This window comes from Amphiprion ocellaris, chromosome 18 (genome assembly GCF_022539595.1).
Source record: "Amphiprion ocellaris isolate individual 3 ecotype Okinawa chromosome 18, ASM2253959v1, whole genome shotgun sequence".
Lineage (NCBI taxonomy): Eukaryota > Metazoa > Chordata > Actinopteri > Pomacentridae > Amphiprion > Amphiprion ocellaris.
The window spans coordinates 24660227-24685493 of record NC_072783.1 but is presented as its reverse complement, the minus strand read 5'-3'; the positions used below and the strand labels follow the sequence as shown (position 1 = coordinate 24685493).

General features: G+C 39.1%; 1 protein-coding gene across 1 annotated transcript; it reads left to right on the top strand.

Annotated features, from left to right (window-relative positions):
• The first annotated feature begins 422 nt into the window (after positions 1-422).
• nlrc3 (NLR family, CARD domain containing 3) lies at positions 423-24938 on the top strand. The gene is made up of 19 exons (XM_023287081.3): positions 423-935; positions 4488-4651; positions 11280-11543; positions 12003-13749; positions 13830-13916; positions 14192-14275; positions 15311-15394; positions 15482-15565; positions 15677-15760; positions 15992-16075; positions 16194-16277; positions 16946-17029; positions 17780-17863; positions 18934-19017; positions 19303-19386; positions 19477-19560; positions 21501-21584; positions 22398-22481; positions 23837-24938. Exons 2-19 carry the CDS (start codon positions 4531-4533, stop codon positions 23925-23927), a joined length of 3402 nt encoding a protein of 1133 aa, XP_023142849.2. The 5' UTR covers positions 423-935; positions 4488-4530; the 3' UTR covers positions 23928-24938.
• Positions 24939-25267: the final 329 nt, after the last annotated feature.

The following is a 25267-nucleotide window of genomic DNA, read 5'->3' as shown; positions in this document are numbered from 1 at the left end:
CCTTCTTTTAGCCATTTTTGTCTCTGAAGAACATTCAGATATGTTGGCTTTATGTAGACACGAAACATGGCAACAAAAATAGTGTCTTTTAATAAAAAGTGCAACCTTCATTAGTGGATCACTGGTACCAAAATGACCCAATACTCAAAATTTTGTATGTATTTTTATGGAACCAATCAAATTTCAGTTTTTAATGGCTTTTTTTAGGATTTGTTTAGTATTCTGACTGTGACTGTAGTAAAAGAAATTGCATTGAAGACCTAAGAGTGATTCTTAATGCAATATTTCACAAATGCATGAGGTGTCCGAAAACTTTTTTCCACCACTGCATGTTTGAGACATGTACTGAAGGCAGTATTGTTTCCTGGCAGCATCAACAGAACTTTTTTCCTCTGTGTTTTCTAACAGAAATGCTGTTTATTCATCACCTGTCTGCAGCAGTATTTGCTGTGCATGCCTCTGTTGAACTACAGCACCAGTGACCATGTTCTATCGTCGTCTCAGCTCATCTGTGGTTTGACACCAGTCGCAGAGTTTAGTTTCAGTCGAGACTGAAGCCAGGTTTGACTTTCAGGCCTCGGATAACGTCACATTGCATGCACAAAGCAGAAGCCTTTTTTTTCTTTCTTTTGCACTGTTCGACCTGCTAACCGCAATGCAGGAAGCCAGATAAGACACAGAGGAAGGAGCTGCAGCGTGAAACAGTTTCTTCAGAAACTGTGCTGACTTTTAATGACTTGAGCGGCCGTGTTCTTGACGCTCATTTAACCTGTTTGCTAGTGCACAACTGGATTTCACCCTAAAGATTCCTCCAACTCACTTTTAATTCTCATAAGGCTGATTGCATGTGAATTATGGTGTTACTACTTCAGACATCTATGTAGGTGACACTGACACCCACAGACCTGCCTTCCAACACCGTCAAGACACCCATGGTGAGTTGTTAGTTTTTTGTTTTTTTTACTGTCTTCTGCCACACAACTTTATGCCACCACAGCTAGCATAAACTTTCCGCCATTGCACTTGAGTCTGTTTAAGCTCCAGACACATGGAGTGGAACAAGATTGAGATCTTCAACAGACTTTCATTCACTTTACCATGAGCAACAGTATATTTCTAATGTAAGCCAGCATGCGACATTTCTTGTGTAACATCTATGTGGCTTTTAGTTTTGCACTGTAATACTGGTGCAATGCATCTTGTAAGAGATGCCGCATGCTGCTAATCATAGCTGTACTGTATTCAAAACTCCCAAACATACAATGCCTACAAAAAGTAGCCCCATCTTTGGAAATTTTCCCTTATCGCTTTTGAATGTAGAATTTTTGTCATTTTAGTGTAGCTTTTTTTGACAAAAAAGTGTAAATTAATTACAGTTATAAAATGTATAATAACTGATCGCATATGTATTCACCCCCTTTAAGTCAGTATTTAGTATAGGCACCTTTGGCTGTATTACAGCATTGAGACGGCTTTGCACATCTTCTTTGCAAAACTGCTCAAGCTCTGTGAGGCACAAGGATTGTAACAGAACAGCCTTCTTCTAGTCCACTAGAAATTCATAGTTGGGTTGAGGTGTAAGCTCTGACTCAGACTCCAGAACATTTAGCTTTATTCATTTAGCTGTATTCACCCCCTTTAGTCACTTTAAAGGGGGTGAATACCTAAGCAACCACTTATTTTACATTTTTCACTAACTGACATTACTTTGTAGAAATCTGCTTTCATTTTTACACAAAAGAGTCATTTTTTATTCTTCTTGTCAAAGAAGCCCAATCAGATTGACCCAGTAAAACCCAGTAAAAGCTGAAAACTTCCAAAGGAGGTGAATATTTTTAATAAATGCTGCAGTTAAAATGCACCAAAAGTATTTCATGATGTGGTTTTGGCTATTAAGGCCATAAATTTAACACCGGAAGCTGGCAAGCTGTGGAGTTTGTCTGAGGTCTGACTTTACTGAAATAATTTCCTGTGTGAGAAGGTACGTGATCAGCAACAAACCACACGGGAAGGTATTTGCCATTTCCCGTTTGTCTCTGCAAAACCTCAAACATAATTTAAATTTTTGTTTGCACCACTCTCACTGCAGTTTTGTGTACTATGCATAAATGAGCAGCATTAACTATACATAAGGTTTGGCTATAACAAACCATGTGTATTTGTTTTAAACCATAAAACCTTAAAAGAGGCACATAATCTATTCCAGAGCATTGGGATGTGAATTACATGAATGCAGAATCACTGGAAGATCCCGATTGAAACACATTGACCTACATCAAAACCTCTTATGATTAAAGTGTGAGACTTGCAGAGGCCATTGGTGTAATTTTAATCAAGGCTCTGAAATAATTTGAAAACAATAAGAAGCACTTCAAAAGCCCTGCACAATCACGGTCATCCCAATTGGTGTTTCCCCTTGTTGCTTGATTAGACTTAAGAGCCAGGTGGGCGGATTGCCCTCAGCTGATTGCTGTTTCACCTTAACATTGCTACTGGTTTGTGACGTTTGGTATTATGGTGTCATTTCGAGCACACCTCCTTCAAATTAGGCCTAATTTCACTGAAAATTTCTGTGCATGAGTGCAAGGACTTAGCTTAATAGGAAACCAATACAGATATTTAGAGCAGTTGGGTCATATGTGCATTCCTTTTGGTGTTGGAATATTTCTAGTTGTTTTATACCAGTTTTGGCAGTTAGGTGCTGAATATGGCTATAATAGATATTCCCATTATAAGAATGTATTAAATGACATGGTGAAAGGAGTCGCTCCAAGGGATCAACCTAATAAGAGCTGACATGGAACAAAAATGAAGCTAAAAGGGTGTAAAATTAGAATTTTAGTCACCAGATGGCCAGAAGCATGACAGAGTAAATGATAATGTTGCTCCATAAAGAGTGAATGTGTAAATAAGCAAATGTTTGCTAACAACGTAGCCATGTCACTTAAATGGTGCTATGTCTAAATTAAAACAACAATTGGAATTTTAGGACTCGTTATACTTACTTCTATTTTTACCGCCTCTAGAAATGGGGCATTTTTACTTCTCTGCTCATCAACTCTGCAAACATATTTCACCACTCTGAATGTATTTTCCAGCAACTCGCTGACAACTTGCTCCTGTGTGTACCATTTTTGAGGCTCGCTGCACTTTTGTTAATCAAATATGTTTTATTTTGCCCTAAATACCTATAATTAGTTTCCATACTTGTCTCCTCTGCTCTGAGTAAACACAGTCTGCAGCTTACCTAAGAAGTCCTTGAATTTTTCTCAGCAAATAGTGAGTCACAGCTCAGTCAGTCATGGCTTCATGGTTATGCCGATAAGTAGATTTTATGTCATTGATTTCTTTATTGAACAGAATCTATTTAATGCAAGTGCTTTGATTTTAGATCATTTTTTAGTAAACATGTAGAATAAAGGGATTTTCATGAAATGTCATGATTTCCAGGTTAGATTTGGTTCCATTTTCTGACATAAACATACATCACACATGATTAGTTCAAGGACCTTTTGAAAGCTCAAAATTCAGGATCCTGATGTTTGTTCTTTGTTATGTCTGTTCTTTGTCTTTTGCATAGTCAAGTTTGGGGATTTAGATGATTAACTTAAATCAATCTGAGCTGCTTTTAAAATGACTGAGCTCTTTCAGAGAAGCAAAAACATAAAGGTGGGTGTCATCTGTCAAACCGGAGAAACAAACCCATCATGAATAAATAACAGAACTTAATAGCACATATATAATGGACTGCATGGTTTCTTTTCTTTGTCACATATAGACACTAAATACTGGTAATAAATGAGAGTCAAACCCATATCTTTAACATCTTAATAATGTGATTCATGATCAGTAATATTAAATGTGGCAAAGATTGAGATCAAGAAGTTGCAGATAATATCATTTATAACTTTTACCAGTTTCAGCACAACATTTGTCAAAGTTGGAATGCATTGTTATCTAAATTTGAAAAACACGACAACTGAAGGTAAACCACTTTTTTCCTGAAGTGTTCCAACATCAAGTGACAAATAGGCCAGTGGTAGTTCAGTTATTGATTGCATTTCTCAGCCTGTATCAAAACACCGTCTCTGTTCTCTTGAAGGTGAAGTGTTTTTAAATATCTGTTCATGCAAAATGTACGATCATTTGCTTTGACCTAAAAAGGTCGGGTTGAAAGCTGTAACTGCATTGCAAAACCACAGTGCTTCCAGGAATAGTAAGTTATTTCAGGTCAGACTGTCTATTTGTCTTACACAAGTCTAGCACCAAAACGCTAATAAGTTTATGACTGCGAGTTAGACAGTGTGCAGGAGTCTGCTTTTGTAGCTCAGAGCATCTGTAATGTCTCGTCAATGAATACTCAAAAAGCTAAAAATCCTGAATAACTGAGATTTTAAATTAATAACAACATGGTGAATTCACATTTGAAGCTTTAATAAAAGCAGTTTATGACAGTTGTACATTCTGTTTTTTTATATATTGTGCAGAAACAAACACGAACATCAGGGGAGGAAAATATCAAACTTTCTCATGGAGAGGAAGACACATTACGATTCCATCATGGACCGAAGCAAACGCATCACGTGGCAGGATGACTGCTACGTGGATCTTCAGTCTACCTGCTCTGCTTCATCACGAGCAGAAACAGAGGGTAAGAGCTCCTTTGACACACTTAGGCATTAAATCTCTGATGTGATGCTGGTTAATGTTAGAACTACTCTCCAGTGTCCGCAAAAATCTTCTTAATCTTTAGTCTTTCTTCTGAGCAGAAAATGGTGCACAGCGACCAGAGTAAAAAACAATCACAACAGCAAATACTGTAGAGGTGGACGTAAATATGAAGACAGAAATTTTTGGTCTTGAGAATAAGAGAAGGCAAATGAATGGCGGTCAAATGAAATGCAGTACATCAGTAATAATTATGACATCATTAAAGGGATTTCCAGTGAAGACTAGTAAGTTCATTTTCAACAGAGCAAAACAAAGATTCCTTTTTTTACTGTATCAAAGATCAGTCCACAGTTCCAATTAACACTTTGGCACTATCATCAGTCATCCACATCATCTTCACTCAGATTCTTATCAAGAGTGCAGAGCTGTAGAGGTGAGATTCGAGCCTTATCAGTGACGACTGTGTTAATAAAACTAATGAAAGCCTAACCTTTTGTCAGTGTTCCAAATGTTGGAAAAAAAATTGATTGATTATTTGTTAGACAAAAAATGCACATTATTCAATAGTGCCCACAGGTTTTACCAAATTTGGGCAAAAAAAATGACATCCACATGCCACAGAGAGGCTATTTGATAAGTATTATTTACAATTTTTCCACACGACTGCTCATCAACTCTAGATATTGCACCATGCTGAATGTATCTTACAATAACTTGCTGATAACTTGTTCGTCTGTACGCTGTTTTTGAGCCATGCTGCATTCATTTTATTGATCGAATGTGTTAAATTTTCCTGAAAATGTCCTAAAACATCTCTAAACTTTGTCACATGGCTGTTGTTCACAACTGAGTCAGTTTGGGCTTCTCAGTTGTGCCAAGGAGTTCAGAAATTTTGCGTCCAGAGAGTCTTTTTAGTATGAAAAAGTTTATTTTTTATCAATTAAAAAAACACAAACACATGTAGAATAAATTCCTTTTGATGAAATATCACAATTTAAAGGTTATATTTAGTTAATTTTATTATGTTCAAGGACTGTCAGAAACTTAAAACTCCATTAATTATTTCTGTTGTCATGGTTTCTGGCTCTACATGAAAGTGTTGTTTTGGCCATTTATTTATGAAAACATGGCTTTCAGTCCCACTCGCAGGTTTTGGAGAGTATACATTAATAATATCCATACTCAAAGCCCACTCTGACAAGATTGTCTTCCATAAACATTATGTAAAATGTACAGTAGACTGTTGCCTAGTTACCCTTTGGTCACAAGCAATGACAAACACTTTACCACGTCCGCTGATCTATTTCCTGGGCGAAACTTACATAGTTCAGACGGCTTGAACACTTGATAGAAATCACTTTGATGTTTCTCACGAATTTGGAACCGCAAGAGGTTGTTGCCATGGAGGCATAACAATATTTATAGAGGACAAAGATTCCTCGTAGATCCCCCATTTTCAGGTTTGCATTTAAAGCTATGAATACAATAATCGTAACATATGTGTGACTTTAATAGGAACATTGTGATTTATTTTTCTTTTATTCTTGAATATCTCTTTTTTTGTTAAAACCCACTTGCTTCAAATGACGCCATCTCAGTGTTTTTGGATGGATTTTGAAGATATCTTAAGAACAGACTGAAGCTGTGTTGTGTAAATTTGTTCTGCGAAGTGACGTTCTTGAACGCCGTGGAGACACTGAGGCACTGTCATGCTGAGCAATGCTGTCACCAGTTTTGTGCAAAATGGAAGTTTCTTCCCATGATAGTACACCGTTACTCATTTCTATTTATAATTTGAACTTAAAGAACAGAATAAAAATATGGCATGTGTAAAAATTTGGATGTCCTTCCTCAGAACTTCATTAACTTGTTAAGCCTTAATTAGCTCGTTAGGATGAGTCAGAGCCAACTGAGGTCACACTCATCAACCATGGGACCCTCTGAGCTACTGTCTGAAGATCTGAAAGTAAAGGTAATTGATTCCTTTGGAGCAGAGGATGGTTATAAAAGGATATCAAAGGGCCACCAGCCTTTAATTTTCACTGTCTGAAATCTAACGGCAGTGAAGGGGTGCTGCGGCAGACGAGACAGAACCTAAATGAAAAATAAACCTTCCAGATAAAACTGCACCATGCAAGGCAGAAAAGCAAAGCAAACGACGGCAAAGCAGCTGCTGTCTGAAAGCTCTGCATTCATTCATTCTGTCTCTGTGTAGCAGACACAATAATGACCTTGAAAATAAGATAACTAATCATTGTCATTTTGATTCAATGCCGTCAGACAACAAGACAATTCAAAATAAGATCCTGTTTTTTGTCCAGCCTATTTCTGCTTGACATAACTGAGCTCATTTTAACATCAATATGACATTTTAACCATTTTCTCATTAAATGTAGCTGCTCAGAAATACCCTTCCTCTCATCTCAGCCTAATCCCAATTTTAAGATCTTAAGCGGCTCTTGATGTCGCTCACTACACTGATCTTCATTTGTTTGAGATAACCAGCTCTTGAGCTACCAATGAGACACAGTTTGATTGGCATCTAAAATGAGATTGCACAATGTTAGAAATTTGTCTCAGGGATCAAATTCAAGCCTCAAGTCTGTGTTTAGAGAGCGCCAGCTGAGAAATGCTACTTAGCAAATGTAAGTATAAAAACAGGTGCAGATAGATAGATAGATAGATAGATAGATAGATAGATAGATAGATAGATAGATAGATAGATAGATAGATAGATAGATAGATAGATAGATAGATAGATAGATAGATAGATAGAAAAGCAGTTGCCAATCCACCAATTTAATCCAAATATTTCAAAAATTACTTAAATTTAAGCATTCATTTGTTTAAGGACATTCAGTACCTTTTGTGAACCTCCCGACTTTTCATGTATCGTAGTTAATCACCATATAGGAGTCAAACTAACTATACTTTCATCTCTGACTGATACATTGAATTTTATTCCAGAACAGTAGGTCTATTGACCTTTTGGCAGTCCAACAATCTTTTGAGAATGGAAGAAAATGCATTTGATGGATTTCATGGAACTGGAGTGCCATTAGATAATGGTCCACAAGGCCACTGATGCATATGGTTAAAACAAAACAAAAAAAAGGCCCTCAAGAGGTTCTTTTTCATTCTCATTTTATCCAGACAATATGTTTACATCTATCACATGCAAGCAAAATAAGTAAGATCCGTGTTTTAGCCAAAGATGTGTTACAAATGAAGTCCACTTCTAAGTGAGGTCTTGGCATAAACAATCTTCCTCACAGATTATTTCTGCAGTGAGTCATATCAGTATTTCTGGTAGACGACTGTTGCTAGGCAAACAAAATGAAGTAAACAGATGATGCATTATGCAAAAGTTACAATAAATGTGTTAATTAATCTTAGCATATTTTAACAGGTGTAATAAAACTGCTATGCATTGTCTGTCTTATCCATTTTATTACTATACATCAATTCAGTTGTGCAAACAGAGCAAAAGTACAGAATGACATCTTAATTAGGACAAAAAAGAGGAATCCAGTCTAAGTAGCTTTATGTATTTTACATCATATTCTGTTTATATTTTATGACATGGTGCCATTCATGTATGAACAGGCAATTAAAGAGCAAATCGTGTTGGTCAAGAAATATTAGAAAAGGATGCTAAAAATGCTGCTTTTTACAAAAAAAAGGTGCAAAAAATTGTTGGTATTTACAATGAGATGCAAAATTATTTATTGTTAAACTAGAGTAGTGCAGTACATCGGTCCTGGTGGGCTTGGATTATTGTTTTATCGCACAGTTGAATTGAGTCACTGGAGTGCAGCAGCCAACAGTTCAGCTCATGAACCGCTGCACTAGACTGAGGTTTTATCGTGCCTGATAGCTGTGGGGGCAAAGGATCTCCTGTAGCGTTCAGTTCATGTCAAGGAGAGGTTAGATTATGTGGTCTATGAGTCATAAGCAAGGCACACTTCTCGCCTTCAAACTTTATGAACAGCACCAATGATACGGCCTTGAGGCGCTTAAATCAGTAGATATAGCTGCCATCAAACTTCTTTAGAGGTATTTAGGGGACGTAAAACATGATTTGTGAGTGGTAAATGTGTGGATCGTAATGTTCACCCCCATGCTCAGCTGCACCTGTGACAATTTTCTCTGATTGCATAGCAACCACCTTAAGAAGATATTTTTTCAAAGAATTGTAATTTTTTTTTTGCAAAGCTGTGTGCCTTGGCAATTTATAGTTATGACTTACTGACCACAAGACAAAGTGTAAGACAAACCTGACAAAACTATAGAAGAAAACGATCAGAATCTAATAATCTCCACATCAGAAGATGATTCATTTCTGATGAGACCAAATAAAACAGACAAATGTGAGCAGCAAAATGTTTTTGCATGCTTTTGCATATGGCTGTCTGTTTGACAAACTGGAGTTTGGAAGAAAACCCATTTTAAAATCCTGATTTAAGGGAGCACAAATCAAATTATAAGCTCAAACTAATATCCACAAAACACCAAGGTTTTTCTATAAAGCCAAACTAATGTGATATCTACCGCACGGATTCTAATCTAGAACAGTTTTTGTGTGTTTATGAGGTGTTGCAGGGATTAATGCTTGTGGAGATTTTCAGTATGGCAGGAATCATGAGCAGATATTGATTTCAAGCTCCGCGCTAATATTCTTTGGCAGAATCATTTCCCCTCTCTATATCATTTTCTGTTGGAGGGTTGAATGCTATTGATTTGGTACTGCATCGTGTTAAAAGTGTGGTATTGCAAGTACAAATCAATTCAACAGATAAACCGACAAGGCCTTTGAGGATGAACTTCAATACAGGGAGGTTGGAGTTAAATTCTAATATCGGCATGCTGGCGTGCTCAGAATAGTAATGGTGACAGATGGATGTTCAGCAAGTATAATGTTTACCTCAACATCTTAGTTTAGCTAACAAGCACAAAACACAAGACACCTTCAGTTTCAACTGCTGACCTGCTGATGGCGCTAGATGAGAACTCAGCGGATTACCAGTTCATCCTATGGTATGGATGTCGGTATCAGATTTTTCTGATTGGTTTTCATCCATTAGTTTTTTTCATCTCTCAACCACAAATTTGAACAAAGCGGTAACACTAGAATTAAAGTTGAGGAACCACTCAAGTCAGTGGGATTCATATGAAATGTTCTTAAAGTCCATTAAGCAATCCCAGGATATATTTGACCTGCACGTGACACAAGTCAGAACTGATACACAACAAACTAGAAAAGCACTCAGAGAGCACAGTACTCCTCCAAGTCTGCTCAGTTGACGTATCATTTTCGATGGATGAAATATTTAATAAAAAATTACCTTGTGCTGAGCACAGGCATGTGTTATGCATGTGCATGTTATGTATGCATACTGAATTGTGTGTAAATTACTCTTATAAAGGTCTGTTGATCAGTTCATCACTTTTGCCACGCCTTTGTTTTGCTAGTGTTAAAATAACCATTCCATTCATGCTTTTATTCTGGAGACGTATTTTTAATGTTGCGGACTTTTATTTTGTCACCGTTCCAGCGGCACAGGAAGTGTTTATCCAAGAAGAGGTTTCTTGACATGACGAAGGTGCTGCCGAAAAGTCCGAAAATTCACGTAAAGATTAACGAAAACGGTTCCACGCTGTTGCTGTCTAGCTTCGGCAGACATTTTCCGAGTTTTTTTTCCATTTGTCATTCTCATCCCTGAACTGACACCGTGTTCACGTGGTTACAGCGACACTATGCTGGCAACTATATCTGGCAATGGGAAATCCTTAACAAAGCCGTGGATCCAGACTATAAGCTGCATCATTGCCAAAATCTAATCACTTGGTCCTTGTGTCATTTCTGACCTTCGATGAAAACTTCATCCAAATCTGTTAGTCCGTTTTTGAGTAACGTTTCACACAGACAGACAGACAGACAAACATACGCCATCACATAACTTCACCCTTCCTTGGAGTAATTAATGGCACATTTTACATTAATGGACGCCTCCTCTGTTGCTTTGCCTGAGGGCCTAAAGATAGAAGATGCCAGATGCTTTACAGGTTGCAAAGACCCTTGTGATTCAGAGCTGTGAACTGACCTGACTGGACTTGGTTGTCAAGGACTGATTTAAGCTGAGATTGACACTCTGGGTGTCACAAATGTCAATCCAATAGATGTGAAAGTGTTCCGGTCTTGATGCGAATGGTGAACCAGCAGACTGATCAAACAACAGACAGAAATTGGATCAGAAAATGAGTGTGTTGTGTGGAGGTGACAGCATTTAAGCAAATGAAGGTGACTGATCCGATCAATACATATGACATTTATTGTAAATATTAGGGGAATTAAAGTGAAACGAAGCACTGGGTAGCAGCATGAACCTGCAGGTTCTAACAGCGTCATCTGGTGCACATACTAAGAACCACATTTTTTAAGTAGTCTCTGTAATGTCTGACAAAAAGGCAAACAATGAGGCATCACATTTTCCCTCAGTACATCAGAAAGTATTGCACTAGCTCATGGAATTGTTTTTGTCGTTCACTGCTTGACAATTACATAAAGGATTTCTTGAGGATTTTGTTTGTGTTCTATTTCACTTTAGAACTTGGCTGGATCCCAAAGCATCAAGACCAACTGCAAAGCTTCATCACGCCCCCCTTCCTGGAGGAGATTTTAAGCCACCTGACGAAGGTGGATGTGCTGAGTTCAGCTGAGGAGACCAAGATCAAGGAAGCAGGACAGTTACAAGACCAGGTTAACATGCTCACCACTATTGTCACTGACAAAGACATTCAAGGCTCTGATGCCCTTCAGGGGTTCATAGAAAGCTCCAGTTCTCAGGTTGCCCAGCTCATCATAAACCACGGTAAGTGACTTGAATTAGGATTTGCTCTCTTCAATAGTCCTTATGTCTGTGTAGATTCTCAGTCATGCAGGTCATGGTAATCCCAGGAGCTTCAGTAGAAAGCAGCTGGACTTCTCTTTCAGGTTAAGACATTTCATTCAAGAGGTAAAGCATCTTCAAGAAGTGCAGGTGCTTTCTACTGAAGCCCCTAGGATTCTGAGTCCTTATTTAAAAGATGAAGAAACAAATGCTCACAGCTACTAGTTTACAGATCAAAAGTAGTAGCTCAGGAGGCAGCAACCATCGAGTAATCATACCATATGATGGTTAGATGGTACGTGTGCCCCAAGCTGCTCAGTGATTTTGATAAAAAACTGTATTCAAATGCAGTCCATTTACCACTATTAATTTTTGTTCATCAAAAAACAAAACTCCTTTCCTTTCACTGACAGTAACCTGGATCATCCTCTGTTTCTGTAGATTCCATGGTGAAACAGCACAAAGAGGTGCTGTTACGTCGATATGAACAATACAGAGAAAGAGACTCGGTCAGCTGCCCCAAACTGAACATCTCCTCAAGAACCTTACTCCTGGTCGATGGACTTTCTGACCTCCAACAAAAGGAACATGACCTGATGCAGGTGGGAGTGACTCGAGGAGGGAAAAGAAATCATCTGAGGCAGCTGGGGCTGGTGAAACTGTTTGAGCCCCTGACCCGAGTCAGTGTGCCTCCCAGAGTCTCCCTCACAGTCGGGGTGGCAGGTATAGGTAAGACAACCTGGGTACGACACTTCATCAGACAGTGGAGCCAAGGGGCCATCTGTACAGATGTACACTTTGTCTTACCTTTCACCTTCTGCGAGCTGAACTCAATGGAGAAGCTTTCTGCCGAGAAGCTGGTGAAAATGAGTTTTCCTCATTTAACAGACCCCAGTCTGGTCCTGAACAGCTCCTGCAGGACACTGATCATACTTGATGGTCTGGATGAATTCCGCTGCACTTTAAATTTCTCAGACGCAGCTCCTTGCAATGACCCAAAGAAAGAAGTGTCCATTGACGACTTAATTACGAACATCATCCGAGGGAATCTGCTCCCCGATGTTGCAGTTTGGGTGACTTCCCGGCCAGCAGTAGCCTCTCTGATCCCTGGAGGACTGGTGGACAGAGTTACTGAGATCCCTGGATTCAGCCCTAATGAAGTCCAGATCTTCCTGAACCACCACTTCTCTGAGAGGGATTTTGGCAGTAAAATATGGGCCCACCTGGAGTCCAACCAGATCTTGATGGTGATGTGCTACATACCATGCATTTGCTGGATAGTAGCTGATACTTTGTTGTACATAATGCAAGGTGAAACGCAGGAGAGCCTTCCAAAGACTTGTACTGAGCTGTATGCCCATTTTTGTTCCATGAAAGCCGAACTAGGTGAGCCGAGAGGCAGGGAGCCTGTGAAAATGGAGCAGCTTCACGGGAGCAATCGGAAGCTGCTGGGGAATCTGGGACGACTGGCCTTCTATGGCCTCCTCAAACACAAGTACACCTTCAGCGAGCAGGACCTCAGGGCTTATGGTATAGATCTACTGCTAACTCAAAGCAGTCTTGGAGCTGGAGTTCTTGTTCGGGAGGAATCAGCCATACACACAACATACAGGTTCACACATCTGACTCTGCAGGAGTTTCTTGCAGCTACTTTCTACCATGTTTCCTCCAAGCGGGCCATCTTTGACTTGTTCTCAGAGAGCACCATGTCCTGGCCCAAGATTGGTTTCCAGAACCACTTCAGAAGTGCTTTTCAACACTCTCAACAAGCTGAGGATGGTCACTTGGATGTGTTTGTGCGCTTCCTGACAGGCCTGCTGTGCCCAGTGGCTGTCAAACCTCTTGCTGGGCTTCTGGCTATCGGGAAAGATGATGGCAGTCAGAAGACGTGGGCAGCGGGGTTTCTACAAGGCCTCTTGGTCAGTGGGGGAGCGGTGGTGTCCCTGCGTGCAGTCAACCTGGCTTACTGTTTACAGGAGCTGCAACATACAGAGCTGCTGCGGAGTGTAGAGGACGATTTACGGCTCGGTAATCTCGCTGGGAAGTTGACACGACCTCACTGCGTAGTGCTGGGATACCTGCTGCACGTGTCTCCAGAGTGCAGCAACCAGACCAACCTAACATCCTCTCTGAACTACGCAACGGTGAAGTGTTTGCTTCCACAGCTGCTGTACTGTAGCCATCTCAGGTGAGCTCCTCAAAGCATCGTCTCTCAAGAAGCTTAGGAGAAGCACTGAAGGGTGAACTCATGTTTTGTCCGTTCAGCAGGTTAGAGAACAATCGCTTCAAAGATGATGTCATGGAATTGCTGGGAAGCCTCTTGAGTGCCAAAGATTGTCATATCCGGAAAGTAAGGTGAGATCACATTTACAGCCGAGTTCCTTATCAGTGCATCAAATGAAGAACAAGATCCAATCTAATTATTCTGAACCAATGCATCAAATCAAGTTGCTTGATTACTTAGAGAAACAGCACAACTTTTTAATTATGATTTAGCTCCGGGCTGGCTGATTACAGAGGTGTAAGAACCACTCAGTGTTTAAGATTGTAGGATTAGTGCAAGTATCTTGATGAATGTAATGACTGTTAATATTTTGCACTATGTGACTGCAACTCTTTCACCACCTCAGTTTGGCAGAGAATTCCATCACCAACAAAGGGGCCAAAGCCCTGAGTCGAGCCCTCCTGGTGAATCGCACGCTAACTTCTCTAAAGTAAGATCTATTTGTTCGCTGAATTTAATAAGCAGATTTTTGATGTCACAAGAGGAAACTGTGTTCTTCCTCTGCACTAAAGTTTAGCTGGGTGCTCTGCCTCAATAAAGTGAGAACCCGTTCAGTAAGAAAATGTGGTGGTCATTCCATCTTAAATTATCAGAGACCTTCTGTTCAACCATCTACTCGATTCGCTAGAAACCTTTTCATCATAAACTGGTTATTTAAAGTGGTATCTGTGAAATTTAGACTGATATATGAAATATTTTTCAAGATAATTTTTCTCGACCCACTTTTGGCATGAAATTCAAGGCTGTGTTTGAACAACAACATCTCGGGAACTATTAAAGATAGAAGCCTGAAATTTGCACCGCTTTTTCTCATTGTGCCATTGAGTCATACTACAATGCTGGACAGGTAGATTAAATAATCTACATGGCTGTTTTTGGAAACCGCTTTTAAAAGTCCAGCACTCAGTTCTATTTGGATTAGGCTTTCTACTATTATTCTCTACTATACTTTTGTTCTTGTGCTACAGCTTCTCATACGTGCTTGATCAGTTTTCAAGTTTAAGCAAACAAAGTGTTTCTATGTCGTGTTTTGTAAGACTGGGACATGCAACTACTTGGCCAGGTCGTTATTGAAAATAAGAATCAGTTCTCAACTAACTTACCTGGTTAAATAAAATAAATAAACTACATTTGGGTCAGACAATATCATTAAGTGACTCTGGCATTATAGTTTATTTTGTTAATGTGTGCTCAAAGATAGATGATTGATGTTTAAAATGTTCTGGTGGTTATTAAACATACATTTGTCACATTTTAATGCTCATTTCCATATGAATATTTTCTAAGTCTGTGTGGTTTTATATCACAACATATAAAATCAAATTTTGTTCTCTGAAGTCTATTTCTTTAGATAACAATCTTATCTTCAAATCCCTCAATAGTGTTTAGTAATTGTTAGCAAATTTAAAAGCATATACACTGATTATGTCATTATGATTTCATTTATCATCTGATTATAATTTAGTCTCCGGAGCAACAACATCGGCTCCAAAGGTGCAAAGTTCCTGGCAGAGGCTCTGAAGATGAATCAAGTTCTAATATCAATCAAGTGAGTAGAACTGCTTTTAGGAGATACACACAATCATCCAATAAAATGCAAATGTAACAGTTTCAGTGTCTCCTTAATATCCCGTAGCTTCCAGAACAATGCCATTGAGGAGGAAGGTGCTCAGGCACTTGCAGATGTGCTACAGTGCAACCGCAAACTAGTGTCCCTGAAGTAGGTGTTGTTTACATTTCAAGTGTTGCTTTTTACATGTAGTATCTGTGTATTTGCACTTATAATGTGGAGTATTCATTGGATTTTCCCTCTTTGCCTGTAATGTTCCAGTATACGGAAGAACACAATTGGAGCAGGTGGAGCCAAAAGGATTGCAGATGCACTGAAGATAAACCGGACTCTGACAAAGCTGATGTAACCTTAAATCAATATATTTATTATCTGCTCATCTTAATCATTCCATACTGCATTATTTTCATTAACAGGCTAAGTTGCAGCTCATAGAATAAGCTAATTTTCATGTTAAACTAGTATAAATAATACCTGCTTTTACCACAAAGCCTGTGATTGGGTCAGATACCGTGTAATCGTTTAATTGCTGATTTTACCTATTGTCTTAAGGTCTATTTTTGTTCTTGCTTTCAGTCTTTGCAGCAACCAGCTTGGGGACAAAGGAACAGTTGCTCTGGCAGAAGCTTTGACACTAAACCACACTCTGTTGTCGCTCCAGTCAGTACCTGCAATTTATCCTCTTCATTTTCCATCCCTCTCAGTTCAAAAGTCAAGTGGAAGCTGCAGTTTGTCTTGCAAATCATTCATTATGATTGTCTTCATTCTTTGTATACAGACTTCAGAGCAACTCAATCAGCAACCGTGGAATGACCGCCTTAACCAAAGCACTTAGGCTGAACCGTGGCCTTGTCTCTTTGAAGTGAGCATTAAATGTACAGCTTCTCTCTGTAATGACCCAAGACTTTCATGTCTTGTTAAATAGGACACAATCCTCCTACAAAGATTCTATAATCATACGAAGAAGCTTTTAGCTACTATGTTTCATATCAGTTCGTGAAAGGCTCATGTTTTCTTGAGGACTGATCTCAGGCTGTACATCTTCCTCTCTCAGAGTAGGGTACATGTGAATAAATGTATACTGCCACAACGTCAAAACCACCTGCCTTAAATTGTGTAGGTCTGCTTCATGCTGCTAAAACATCTCCATGCATCAAGCTTGTTCCCATCCATCCTGTGATTGCTTGACCAAGTTGGGATCTGGGCCAGACTCTTTCTCAGGTTCCTCAAGCTGTTCCTGAGTAGTTTTTGTGGTGTGGCGGGTTGCAGTGTACTGCTGTCCTGCCATCACAGAGTGCTGTTGACATGGGAGGGTGTGCTTGGTCTGCACCAATGGTCTTGTGGGTGGTATGTTCAAAGTATCAAAGTATGCAATGAGATGATTAATATTTGACACTTGGCATGTCAATGGTTTTAATGTTGTGGCTAATCAGTGTAAAAAATATGGCATATGGGGACTGAAATTGCGCTTCACTGAGGCTGTTTTTTTTATCAGTTTTCTCACTTCTCTGTGTTTCTCTGTGTGGTTAGTCTAAGGGAGAACTCCATTGGTGTGGAGGGAGCAAAGAACATGGCATATGCACTCCACGAGAACCACTCTCTGCAGGACCTCGAGTGAGTCGCCTAATTAATAGCAGTATAGTATATTGCCTCACAGGTGGATGGAAATAGTCAACTGTTCAGTCTTGCTTGAAATGTCACTCACCTTATACTGTGATGTCTCATGTAGTGCTATGCTGTGATGGAAAACCACAAAAACTCTGAAATGAAATGTATTTGAAGAAATATGACATCATTCACAACTTGACGCTGACAGCCTTAGTCATCCATCCATTATCTGTACACTGCTGAATCCTCATTAGGGTCCCGGTGGAGCGGCTGGAGTCTATCCTAGCTGACTTATGGTGTAGGCAGAGGACACCCTGGACAATTCACACCAACAGACAATCTAGAATCCCCAATTAACCTGGGCACGTTTTTGGACTTTGGGAGGAAGCCAGAGTACTTGGAGAAAACCCACGCATGCACACTACATGCAGAAAAACCCTAGGCACAGGCCAGGACTTGAACCGGGGATCTTCTAACTGCAAGGCTACAGTGCTAACAGAGCCACTGTGCAGCCTTAGTCATAATTTCTGTAATTTCAGTTAAATAAAGAATGATCTTCAGACGTCAGAGCAATGCGTAAGCAGTGACAGGCTTTAAATGAAACATAACATAGATTATGATGTTTCTGATATCCTGTTACTACACTTAACTTGTGCAGCTGTACTTTTGGGAGCATTTTGTTTCGTTTTCATACTGTGTGACTATTTGTACGTCATCTGTTCTGTATATGTGTGTCTTTGTGTGTTTGTGTTCCAGTCTCACAGCTAACCTGTTACATGATGAAGGGGTTCAAGCAATAGCCGGTGCAATCAAGTTCAATCGCGGCCTCATCTCTTTGCAGTGAGTGGAGTTTGTAATACAAACACAAGCATGCATGCAGATGGATACGAAGCTATTAGCAGATAAGTGATTCTTGATCACACAGTCCCAGTCTAGGTAGTTGTTACTCCTCTTTGATGTTTGAACTTCGCCGTGCTGAATGACGCATGTTCAAAGTTTAAAATTGGAGGGGTATTTTTAAATTCTTAAGCCAAAAGTAGAAAGTTTCTCAGAGCATATCTAAAATCTCTGCAAGCAGGATTTGTGACTTATGCAAGCATGAGGTCTGCATTCCATAAAATCTGATCACTGCAACACTGGACTGAAATGAAACAGGTGAACATAAATTAAGTAAATGCCATAGAGAATACTTTGTTTCTCTTTTTCAATGCAGCGTGAGAGGTCACTGTCAGTCTTAGCTAACAGTTTCAAAGGGAGGAACTCACATGCTCTATAATGCGTTGCATTGTCTTTCTGATTGGGTTTACATCAAAAGCTATGTGGCTGAGATTAAACAGATTTAATGCTTTGTCAGAAACACATTAGAAGTTTGGTTAACTTTACGTGCCCAAATGACTTGGTTAGGAATAAGAAAAAAAATATGGTTTGTGTTCAAATATCATATTTTCACTACATATTTCAAGCGTCTCCACCATTTTCCAGTTACTACGTCAGCAAGTCCTGCCTAATGTAATACATGATTAGTTAGTTAAAAAAAGGAGTGACACCACATCACTATGTTTAACATTAACAGATAGTTGTTTGCTGCTAAATTAATACATATTTAAGCTCAAAATCTTGCATATTGCACCTTCAGAAAATGAAATAATCCTAGTGGTTAATTGGACTTGAGTACGCTACAGGATTCCATCCATCTGTCCATTTGCTATAGCGGCTTTATCCTGTGGAGGGTCACTGGAGGCTGCAGCCAGTTTAGAACCACCAATTAACCCAGCATGCACGTCTCTGGACTGTGAGGAATCCAAAGCACACCACAGGATTAAATACACGTCTTCCCACCTCCGCCAAAATGTCATAAATACAGTATTTGCCTCATAACTGACCTCGTGTCTGTTCCTCTCTTTTCGCAGTCTCCAGTGGAATTTCATCAAGACCAAGGCTACTAAAGCTCTGGCCCACGCACTTCTGTCCAATTCCACCATGCAGCTGTTGGAGTAAGGCCCTGTCAGCCCCTTTATCCTATTATTAACCCCCAACTCCCCCCTACATGCTCTTTTCTCTGTAATTACATTGATTTTCCAAAAATGTCAAAACTGTATTCCACTGAGGAAGCCTGTGCCGGCATTACTGTGAATAAATGACTTGCTTGGGGCTTTCATTGACTGATCGTGATTTGATCAGCTTGCAAGCAGTTATGTGAATTTTCAGTAGTGCTGTTTTTCTCAGCTGTGACAACGTGTGCATTCTCCATGTCTCCATGTCTCCATGTCTTGTTGCAGTCTACAGGAAAACGCTATTGGGAACGAAGGAGTCATTTGTCTTGCTGAAGCTCTGAAAACCAACACGTGTCTGCGTACATTATGGTTGGCATTACAATTGTATATGATGATAGACAGATAGATGCAGTTTATTGGTCTTAGAGATGACACAAATGACACGTATTTCCTCTTCAGCCTCCAGGGAGTCTCTGCAGGCATGACTGGTGCGATTGCAATGGCAGAAGCTCTAACAACCAACCAAACCCTGCAAACATTAGAGTGAGTCCAAGACCGCTCCTTTGTCATACTGTTCCTTTCTTATTTTTGCATTCAGGTTTATAAAACAGGAAAGCAATTTAAATCCAGCGAAGCTTTGTGTTGCTAGTTGGTGATGTTGCTGTTTTCTTCTTTGTTCTTCAAATCAGGCTGTTTACCGACTGGACCAAGACAATGTTTGGCTCAAAATGAGACCAAGAAGCAGTTACTCATCTTAAAGATAATTTTCTTTTGGAAAGACATGTAGCCTCTTTTGATTACTCGCTGTTTCAGATGTGCGTAGACGTGCGAGTAGATAACTGGCAGGTCATAGGCATGTTTTCTTCCTACGCCTCACTGCATGAATGCGTCACTCACTCGGCTGTAGATGCTCAAACGTTCTTTATTTGTATGTTCCAAACTATAAAAAAAAATCTCTGGAACGCTGTCAAATGTTCTGTCTGAACAAATGTGAGGTCTAAGATAGGAAATTCTTCTAAGAGTTTCCTAGCAATGCTCAATGAATGTTTGATTCACGTAGATGAACCAAAACTTGAAATGTTTTAACTTCTTCGATTTATATGCGCTGATGTGTCTTTATTATGCTCTGTTGACATTATTTAAATATATCACAGTCAGGGTCACATAATATTACAATATTAACCTATAACAGTCAATAAGTAATTAGAGATTTTGTTAATGCAACTGTCCCATTGACATCTCTGGTTGTATTAGATCAATAGATTTCAGCTTATGGTCTACAGGCCAACTTAAGGCCACTATATGGTGCTGAAAGGCTGGTCAACTACTATCTAATTTGAAGGAAAACAAATTGATTCACACTGACGATTTTTCTTGTTGATCTCGCCAGTAAATGCTCAGTAATGTCCCTAGGCTGTTACTCAGTAAATCTGATCTTTTTATCAGATTTTTTTGTGTCAGAAAAATATTATTGATTAAAATCAGGCTCCTAGCCTCTTTCATTTTGCAAGGTGGTAAAGAAAATTGATTATCCCTGCATTAGATCATTCTAAAGACAGTGTTATACTTTTCGATGAAGGATCTCCTCGGGCCCGTCTGATGTCATTTTGATTATCTGTCCAGGCCTGTGGGGGTTTATGCCAACCCTACTTTGTCCGTGTGAAGCCCGAAAGTTGTGTTCAGTGTGGCATCCATGCTGTCACTATCCCGCACTAGCACTAGTGCACATGCTCAGCAGCGGTGCACTCACACAGAATATGTAAATTTACTGCACATGACTGGAATACCCTCTCTAGGCAGGCTAAAAACTAATATAATTTAGAAGAACTAGGCATCAATGGTGTTCACAGCTGTCTGTTTGGGCACTATAATCCCAGTTTATGTAGTTTTGCACATTGGTGTGCAGTGAATAAATGCAAATTTTTAAAACGCTAATTATTTAAATTGCTGAAATAACCAACGCAGACTTTCTCCTCTTTCTCAATTGAAATTGAATTCCAGAAAATACACTTTATTATTTTGTTAAACTACCATATAAAATATCTTATACTATGTTCAGGTTCCGCCCAACAAGGTATGTTCTCATAAAGGTGTTTTTTTTGGTCTCTCTACAACTTAGACAAATGAAATATAGCAAAATGTTTAATTATTTCCAACAGAGAAACAGGGTAATGAAGAAGACAGCCCAGTGTTGTGGGTGAACAAGCTTAAAATATATATGGAGAGTAAGAAAAGAAAACGTCTATGAGAAAACACATTGTTAACTGAAGGATATTAGATGTTCGATTGTGCGGTGTTTATACCACAGCTTATTGTAAAGCTGTCAATGACCACAATCCTCCTAAAGAACCAATTTTCAGAATGTCACCTCCAAGTGACATACAGTAAAGGAAGAGAATGATCTGGTTCTATAGGAATCCTTCTCTGCATTTAGTTGTGTCCCTGACTTGTAATTGTACCATTTTCTTTACTGTGTTTTTCAGTCTGCGTGGGAACGCTGTAGGGATGGAAGGAGCAAAGGCTCTGGCCAATGCCTTGAAAAGCAACAGAAGCCTCAAGTCACTGAAGTAAGGCCCAACTGGAGCTTATCATGATCTATGCAAACCAAAATTTTGGTCACTGTGCCATTTAACTAATTTAGAATGCATAAAAACTGTCATGGCAATTGATATAGAATATATTTTACTGCCTCTACTGCTTCATGTAACTGGATCAAGCAGTAATTGTATTTTAATTGCATTATAAGCTGACACTGAATGCAATGACTGATTTTATTGCATTTATAAGAACAGGTGCAGTATAAATTTATTTCTCGTGATTAAGACTGAACCTCTTACATACAGTGTACTTGGCTGAGGGTGTTTATAAATTGTCATCATGAGGTTGCAACTTCTTCCACAGCAGCCTGCAGCAGTTTAATGTTATATCTTACTTATCTGTTGAACCAGTAACGGAAATGACTGTTAAAAATGCGAGTTCATGGCTTGGTTAGCTGCAGCATAGCTCCTATTGTGGGGATTCATATCTGCGAGGTGACTTATTCGTATCTGGGAACAAAAGTTCAACAAAATCCATTTCCTGAATCCATTAGATTGAGTAGAAAAAGAGTCGCATAAAGCAGCGTGTAAACAGTGTATATCAGTGTGACTAGCACAAACTCCCTGCAGCTTTCGCTCTTCCAGACGCCTAATTTCTGTGTTTTTTTTAATCAACCTCAAGAACAATTTATGATTCATGTACAAATCAAATTCTTTGTAAAGCTGCAGGAGGCTCACGAGCTACCTTGATTTATGTTCACTCTATTCTTTGTTCAAGCCTTATATTACATCTCTGGACATTTGATTAAAGATAAAGAAGCAATAACAGTTTGACATCATCAGTCTGCAGGAGAACTCTCTGGGTATGGATGGAGCCATATTCATCGCAACAGCCTTGAAGGGAAACCACCAACTGACATACATCAAGTGAGTTTCCTTAACTATCTATCTGTTTACAGTTGTTGCGTTTACATACACTTTTAAATACCGTCTATATCATGGCAGTAGTAGGAAATATGACAAAATCTGCTGGGTCAAAAATATACATACGCAACCTTGAATGTCAATTTTGGTGACATAGAAAGTGGTGTTAATCAAAATTTCTTGTTGGCATGACCTCTTAACTTCTCCTGAGTGATTACAATTGACTACAGCTGGTGACATCTCAAAGCCAATGTCAGTAGGGCCCATTTGATACACTCATCACACATAGCCACAAATACTACAGTGGCAAAGTCTGAGGAGCTCAGAAAAGATCTGAAAAAGCAAATCATTCACTTGAGCAAGTCAGGAAAGTCACTTGAATCCATTTCAAAGCAGCTACAAATCCTAAAGTCATCTGTGCAAATAATTGTAAGTATAAAGTGCACGATACAGTTTTGTCACTGCTACGATCAAGAAGAAAACAGAAGTTATCACATGCTGCTCCACAGTCAAGTGTGCTTTACATCACCGTGGGCTGAGAGGCTGCAATGCAAGAAGGAAGCACTTCTTCTAGAAGCAGCACCTTAAGGCTCAACTGAAGCTTGCCGTTATTACATGGACAAAGAAAAGGTCTTCTGGAGAAAAGGTCTGTGGTCAGATGAAACAAAAATTGAGCTGTTTGTCCACAACAACCAGAAGTGTGTTTGGGTGGGAGATGCTCAGGCCTTTAACCAGGAGCACTGAACCTAGCATGGTGGTGGCAGCATTATGCTCTGGGGCCCTTTTGCTGCCAGTGGAACTGATGCTTACATAAAGTAAATAGAATAGCTATGAAGATAGGATTACCTCCATATTCTTTAAGAAAACCTAAAATCATCATCTGGAAAGTTGGGTCCTAGAGACAGTTGGGTGTTCTGACAAGACAATGACCCCAAACGTACATCAAAAGTTGTGAAGAAATTACCAAATTATGGCTGGACTGAGAGGCTAAGGTCTTAGATTTCCCAAAATCCTCACCTAAATTCCCTCAAGAACTTTTGGACTGTGCTGAAAAGTCTGTGCCATTAAACCCAATGTATGGATGCTGTATGTATACTTTTGACCCAATAGTGAAAATATTAAAGAACTAAAATACATGATTGTTTTTTATGACAAAGAAGATGTAATGACTGTAATGATTCCAAAATTCAGAGTTATTGGAATGACTGGAAACTCTATCTATCTATCTATCCATCTATCCATCCATCCATCCATCCATCCATCCATCCATCCATCCATCCATCCATCCATCCATCCATCCATCCATCCATCCATCCATCCATCCATTCATCCATCCATCCATCCATCCATCTATCTAGTTTGCAGGGAAATGGCATTGGAGAATCAGGAGCAAAGGTCATATCTGATGCTATAAGGGCCAGTGCTTCCGGCTGTGTGGTCGACATCTAACCCAGCAAAGAGCAGCCTTTAGCGAGGAAAATCATGCCTGCACCAGCATACCAGTAAACTATGTAATTTAGTCAAACTCTAGCTGTACAAAAGATTCATTTTATAAGGTTCACTGTATTTTATTTTATTTTTTCAGATAAATATTGTAATATATATTTTGACAGTCACATTAATCCTGAAGCTACAGTTCAGGTTCATGACAGGAAAATAATCAAGAGAATACATGAATGGCACCATATCGTAAAATGTAAATAGAATATAATGTAAAATACACTCAGTATGCACAACAAGTTAGATCAGATATCCCTTTTTTTGTCCTAGTAAAGATGTCATTCTGTACTTTTGCTCTTTTTGCACAATTGAATTTGATGTATAGTAATAAAGTGAATAAGACACAATGCATAGCAGTTTTATTCCACCTGTTAAAATATGACCCTGCCAAGATTTGTAAACACATTTATTCTAACTTTTGTCTAATCCATCATCTGTTGGCTTCATTATGTCTTCCTGGCAACAGTTGCGTACCAGAAATACCGATATGATTCATTGCAGAAATCATTTCTATCTGTGAGGAAGATTGTTTATACCAAGACTTCACTTTGAAGTGGACTTCATTTGGAACAAATCTTTGGCTGAAACATGGATCTTACTTGTGTTTGCATGTGAAGGATGCAAACATATTTTCTGGATATAATAAGAATCAGAAAGAACATCTTGAGGGCCATTTGTAGAGAAAGTCAAGATTCACCTGGGAGCAATTTACAGATTCAGGACACATTTAGAAAAAAAAGTTTAATAGAAATGTATAGAAATATCCTTGACATATTATGACAACTTGTTCAAACATTTTGCATGTAAAGACTTATGCCATGAACTAATGTCTAAATGCTGTGGAGGGTTCGCTAGTCACTTACTACATATACTAATCAGAAGTTTCTGTTTCTGCCACCAGTTCTGTGTGCATAATTGTGTGTATATATATTGTTGTAAATAAATTATTGTTCTATTCAAGTATTGGTGTGCTGCTACTTTGTCATCCAGTGTGTGAGCCTCTAACCTCCTCCGTAATACTGGCATATTCTCGGCTTCAGAATGTCTGATCTAGTATTACAATTTCTACTTGTGACGATTACGGCATTATGAGCCATTGTTATATTTAAGCAATGCCAGCTCTTGGTTAAGGTTCAGGAAAAGCTGCTCTGATTTAAAACAGAAAAACTCCAGCACGACTGGAGACACACTTACATTTAATCGAAACTGACATTTTTGTGGTATCCTTGACAAAACTAGTTTTTCTTACATAAACCTAACCACAGTGTGAATGCAAGCCCTTGTTTCTT

Coding starts and splice junctions, on each gene's coding strand:
- nlrc3 (XM_023287081.3), top strand. CDS start 4,531: ATGGAGAGGAAGACACATTACGATTCCATCATGGACCGAAGCAAACGC. Junction 11,544..12,002: donor CCAGCTCATCATAAACCACG/GTAAGTGACTTG, acceptor CTGTTTCTGTAG/ATTCCATGGTGAAACAGCAC. Junction 15,395..15,481: donor CAAGTTCTAATATCAATCAA/GTGAGTAGAACT, acceptor AATATCCCGTAG/CTTCCAGAACAATGCCATTG.